The 6,000-nt window shown below is 43.8% G+C and overlaps 1 protein-coding gene across 2 annotated transcripts in view; it reads left to right on the top strand.

Moving 5' to 3' along the window:
* Positions 1 to 498: 498 nt before the first annotated feature.
* Positions 499 to 6,000, top strand: part of PALM2AKAP2 (PALM2 and AKAP2 fusion) — a 264,854-nt gene continuing 259,352 nt past the window's right edge. The window contains exon 1 of one of the 2 annotated variants that reach the window (XM_030466924.1): positions 499 to 784. In XM_030466924.1, coding sequence (XP_030322784.1) covers positions 740 to 784 — 45 coding nt within the window. In that variant the 5' untranslated portion in view covers positions 499 to 739. The remainder of the gene's footprint in view (positions 785 to 6,000) is intronic. The other variant, XM_030466920.1, reaches the window with a different exon arrangement.

The raw sequence follows: 6,000 nt of genomic DNA, 5'->3' as shown, positions 1-6,000 counted from the left end.
GACACCTTCCCTCTCCCCCCGCTTCCCAGACACTCTCTTCACCACTGCTCTCCAAGGCTGCCCTGCAGCAGCCCGCCACGCTTCCCGTCCTTGCAGGGGCTGCTGTGCTTTTTTTCCTTTTTCCATGCTCTCTCCCTGTCCTTTCCCTCAGCTGTAACTCGGGGCTGCCACAGCTCTCGCCGGGTGCCACCGTCCTTCCCTCCCCGCCGCGCTCTTCGCTAAGGACGTGCTGTGGCACAGCTGTTTTGCCGCCTCTGCTGCAGCCATCCAGGTTTGGATTACTGTGCACGATGTCGGGCTCCTGTGGTGACCCAGCGCCCCATAGGAGGAGCAAATGAGCTGAGACGTCAACGCAAAAAATTATAGCCATGCGAGCTATCCCTGCGCTCAGCTGCTTGGAGAGTGCATACATGGCTTGTGTGACAGCAACAGCACACAGAAGCAGCAATGAAATGCAGTTAGCAATACAGCTGGGAGACAGGCAGCGAGGCAGGCACCGGTCCAGCGACTAAAATGATCCTACCGTGAGCCAGCCTGCAGCGCTTCCAAAAGTGGCTGACTACTACACAGGAGCGCGGCTTTCTTTGCGATTACTCCAGTCGTGTTCCCCCCCACGCCCCCGCCCGGGCACTGCAGCAGTGCGTGCTCTGTTTTGGTTTTGTTTGCTTTTTTTTTCTTTTCCTTTTTTTCATTTCCCCTTTCACCCTACCGGCTCTCCTCCCGTGTCCTTCTCTCCAGGATGGCGGAAGCAGAGTTGCACAAGGAGAGGCTCCAAGCCATAGCAGTAAGTCATTTTCAATTTACTTGCTCTTTTGTCCGTATCAGCGGGCTGCGGAGGGATAGGGGCGGGGGGATTCCGACAGGGTGGCTGGGAAACACCCGGAGAGCCTGGCTTTCCCCGAAGTTGTGCAAGGAGTTTTCTGTTCGGGAAACGAGTGGTTAAAAGTCTGCTTTGCAGGATTTGGCGGAGAAATAGGGCTCTGAGGAAGAGCGTTGAGCTGACACGTGCAGAAAGAAAAATGTGAATGCACAGTGGCACGCTTAAAAGATTGATGATGGAGAAGAAAAGAAGGAATAAGTGGGGAGGAGGGGAGATTGCGGGAGAAAATCAGTACTCTGCTGAAAAGATATTTTCTCACAGTGGGAGCTTTAGCTTAACTGATTAAGAAAAGTGTTCTGCTGCAGGGTGGCTTTTACTGAAGAAAATAATTGTGATATTACTGATTTTTAAGACAATCAAATAAAAACATTGCATTATCAAAATCGTATAATTATTTGATTTACTAGCTAAACTGTCAGCTCAGCTCCATAGCTGAGCACATGCTTTCAGACAAATTCCCTGTGAGTTGCATCCTGCCAGGGGTAATTCTGCTAGGCAGGATTTTGCTTTATTTTAGTTAAAACTTTTGCCTTCACATTTAGTACCGTGATTCGGAGTGAGCCTTGGGTTCACCTGGTGCATACCTCAGAGGAATGTGGGCAGTGACACCTGGTGAGGATTGGGCCTGGGTGTTTAAACACCACCATCATCCCAGTAGACAGAAATTGCCAGCTCATCTTCTAGCACGGCACAGGCGCCGTGTCAAAAGGCCTGTGTTTCCGTGGGCACTGCGGGTCTGCCAACCCCACACAGCCTGCCCTTGTTCGAGTGACACCCAGCTCTTCTTCCCCATGGCTGAGATGCTGATGCAGCTGTGCCGGTCCCGATCGGATGGCACTGTCCGTGCCGGGGACCACACACCTGGAGGTCTGAAGGGAAATGACAGGAGACTGCAGAGCCCGCATGGCTTTTACGTTCCTTTTCCTGCTTCCCTCAGTCATCAACAGATGCTACGTTTTACTGTAGCCAGCAGAGATTGCAGATTTCCTTTGTAGTAAGAGGAATGGCTGCTGCTGCTGCTGTTCCAAGCTGTTTTCTTTAAGTCCGCTATTCAGCTAATAGGTCCGTGGAGATTTTAAAATAACTAGATGTAAACCAAATAGATTTGGTTTGGTTTTGGTTTGTTTTTTTTGGTTGGTTGGCTGGTTGGTTTGTTGGTTGTTTTTTATGTTTCCTCTGTCTAAAATATTTCCTGAAAAAGAGCAAATGGCATCATTTAATAAGAGAGGGGATGCTACAACCGTTTAATATTCAGGCAGTGGGAAGTAGACATGTATTTTCAAGCTGGTTCACAGTTTTCTGTCACCATACCCATTGCCAAATGCCCGAATGGAAACACTGGGAAAGCTTCCCTGGAGGCAACCCTCACAACTGCCTTTAGTTTGGGAGTCCTACACGGCACAACCATACTGCAGAGCTGCTCCTCACATTGCTGCTGTTTGCAGCTCAGAAAAACTTAGGATTCCACACTAAAGAAAAGCTTACTTTATAGCTGCTTCTTTTGACCACAGTGTAACAGAGAACTCAAAGACACCCGTCTCTGCTGCATGCAATGTGCTTAAACCTTTTACAAAAGTGCACCAGATGCTCTGCTTCTTGGTGCTCTGCATTTTGCCCAGCAAGGCCATTACAGCTGTAAAATTGTCACAGAATCATAGAATGGTCATAGTTCAAAAAGACCTCTAAGATCACTGTCTCATTTGGTGAATTGCTGCTTTTTACATTAGTCTTATGCTGGTATGAAAGAAGGCCTTGAGAATCTGGATCTTAATTTTATATATATATATTTCCTTTTTTGTTTCTATTTCTAGCACCAAATAAAAGATAGTAATGTATACAGTGAATTAGATTGAATTCAGCATCAATGATATTCAGCTTTATTTTAAGCTTGAATGTGGGTCCATGAACAGACTTGTTTGCTTACTCACTCTGCAGAGCAACAGGTTTTCCATATAAGCTTGTTAGGCAGCTTTTCTCCTGTGCTTAGGCTGCTGGGAATGTTTGTCAGAATGCAGAAAAGTTTATTTCTAGTGGAAGCTTTGCTCCATCAGTGCTAGTGACATACCACAAGTTAGAAATTTCTCTTCCAGTTGACTAAAGCAAGGTCAGTCCTCAAAAGTTTCATGGCCTTTCTTAGAAAAAGAAATAGATGGCATTTTTGTTCAGCCTGATGTTCCCTCTCTTTTTACAAGATGCAGTCTCTTGCTCAGATGAGCAGAAGTTTACACCAGCAATCTTCAGTCAATGCTAGGCATGGAGAAAGAAATTCATATATCTTTGGGACTTTACATTTGGCACACTTTACTTTTGTGCTTGCTTCCATATTCACCATGGCAAAAAAACTTGCCAGAAAGAGACGCAGAGTAAATTTTAAGTGTGCGTCATGGAGTATCTAAGGAAGCCAAAATCCAAACATGGAAATATGAGTATTAAGACCAGAAAGCTGCAAAAGAGTTTGATTTTGTACTTCATTGCTCTGACTAATTAAAGTTTTAATATACGTGTGTCTGGCATAGCAAGTGTCATGGGAAGAGAAAAAAGGGGTTCTGAGTGTTCAGACATTAAACCCTGGTGAACATGAGTTAGCCACTTACTTTGCCAGGGGCAAGTAACTTAGCCTCTCAGAACATAGTTTCCACCAGTAAACTATGTATAATAGACTTTGCTCTTTTCTCAGGGAGCTGTTAGGGATGCAGGCAAGATTGAGGCCAACTTGGACACTATAAATCTTTTAAAAATAGAATGTGTGATTCTAAAAAAAAAAAAAAAAAAAGCTAAAAAAAGCTTTAAATTTATATGGTATGAGTACCATTGCACACACTTAAACTGTTGTTTCTGTTGTTTCTGAAGTTTCTAAAATTCATGAAGTAGCTATACAAAGACTCAGAGCACTGTGGGAACCCATCTCTCTCTGTTTGGTTGGAAAACATAAATTCTGTGTCCTGGGGAAGTCTTGTGATGGCCAGGAGAGATTTGGTGTTCTGATTCTTCTCTGAGCAGAGGTCACATCACATCTTCACACTTGTGTACCATTTGTGCTGCAGATACATGCTGGTAAATCCTTCTGCCATGCCACACCACTCTTAACGTGTGCTTGACTCGGGCCTTCAACCTCCATAGAACCCCTACTGTACCTTTCTTGGAGCCAAGAGATTCCCATTCTGAATTCTGCAGGGATACCTTGCAGGAGGCAAGCAAGGGGCTAAAAGAGGAGGTCAGAAGATGTCTTCTCTCTGATTGTGCTCCTAAAGCACACTTCAGTGCCTTCATCTGCTCCCTCCCTGAAAGGAGGTGAGGTGTAAAAATTTGTGTGAAAAAGGAGCATTTTTATGGCTATATAAAAATATGCTTGCTGCAAGTTGCTCAGAAATTTGGAATGTGAATAGTCCTGGAAGAAGTAGTCTTGGTGGCCAGGGGAAAGGTGAGTGGAGTTAATTCATCACGTTTTGGATAAATAAACTGTGTGGCTCTACAATTTATTATATGGCCTCCTTCTCAGTGACTGCAGAGATCACCACCAGACAGTGATCTAAACACAGGAGGCAAACATTTACAGAATATAAATGTTTTCCCTCACTTATCAAGAAGTCATAAAGCTGGGAAGTAAGGGCATCGTCTGTATTGGTGCATCTGGGGTACAAATGCACATAGGATGCACTGAGTATGTGTCATCTATATATCAGTGAATTAAAGGCAGTCATTGAGGGACAACACTGAGGACAAATTATCCACTAGATCGAGAACCAGCACAGGAGCTGGAGGTTTCTAGGTGAAGGAGATATCCAGCCTACAGATGCAAGTGAGGAGGTACTCAAATGTTCTGATTTTTTAGAAGGTGAAAACAGTCATGATGGCTACACCTTACCAGTGCCCAGCTCTGTGAGCCAGTAGCTCAGTGAAGCATTAAAGCAATTCAAGTATCTGTGTCCAAAATACCCTGTGTTGAACAAGACCATTCTTGCTTTTCCTAGGAGATTCTGAATTTGTTGAGATGGATCTTTATGTGTTTTACTTAGTGTGGCAGGACACTCTTGTTTAAAAATAGCCCCCTCCTTTATCAGTAGGGTCTGCCTTGGATTAAGGACTGTCTAACAGGCAGATGTCAAGAAGCTGCTGTTAGTGAGGGAGACTGCTGAACAGAGCCTTGTTTCTTGGGACCAAAGGCAGGGGAGGGCTTATAAGAAGCATCTTTTCAAGCCAGTTCTCTATCAGTACTTTGATGTAAATGAAAAATCAAAATTGATACAGGGCAGGTAACTTAAAGAGTGATGGAAGAGTCTAGCAATGGCAAAAAACAGTGGATTATTTGTTAAACGGAGTCCTCCATTTAAAGAAGTTCTTCACACCTTTATTCAGCTTTTTTTTTGGTGGTAAACTAGCACAGTGCAGGACTGTGCATCCAAATACAAGAGAAGGCTGGCACTGCAGAAGAGGGCTCTGCAGTCTGAGCAGTGCTCCTTCCACAGGGAACAGCAACTATGAGGATAGAAAATTCAACAGGGATGAGGAAGGGATCCCTGTCCTGCGAAGTAGATCTGTTTCGCACTAGTTAAGATTATACCAGCCGAGGTTTTAGAGTCCTTCCAAAAGGGAAGGAGATGCATATATATGTTTACATACAGCAGTGCACTATTTTTCAGCAAGTCTTTGAGAGTAGGAGTACAATTATTGTTTGGTAAGATAGTACAAATATAATTTCAGTATCACATCTGCTTCTAACCCAGGCATTCTACACTTTTGGGTTAGACACTCAGCAGTGAGCATCATGTGGTGTCTGTACATTTCAGAAAATTTAATGACAGAAAACCAAATCTCTCTCCCACCCCATTCACCTATAGTTTATTACTCCACAGAATTAAATCTTATAACTACTAGAACTTATTCCCATGGTAATTTTACAGTAATGCTTCTCCATAGTTTTTGTGATACCTTCCAGAGAATGTGGTTCATGAAAATTAGAATCTCCAGTGCTGGGATCTTTTAATTAACAGTTTACTATTGCTGTGATGACTTAATACACTAGTTTCCTATGCCTTCACTTAGGAAGTATTGGTTTTGTTCTTAAAGTTAAGGACATAATAAAATCTGTCTGAATTCTGTTGTTTTCAGATCCGTAGCCT

Source organism: Calypte anna, chromosome Z (assembly GCF_003957555.1).
Source record: "Calypte anna isolate BGI_N300 chromosome Z, bCalAnn1_v1.p, whole genome shotgun sequence".
Classification (NCBI taxonomy): domain Eukaryota; kingdom Metazoa; phylum Chordata; class Aves; order Apodiformes; family Trochilidae; genus Calypte; species Calypte anna.
This window is presented reverse-complemented; position numbering and strand designations above follow the sequence as displayed.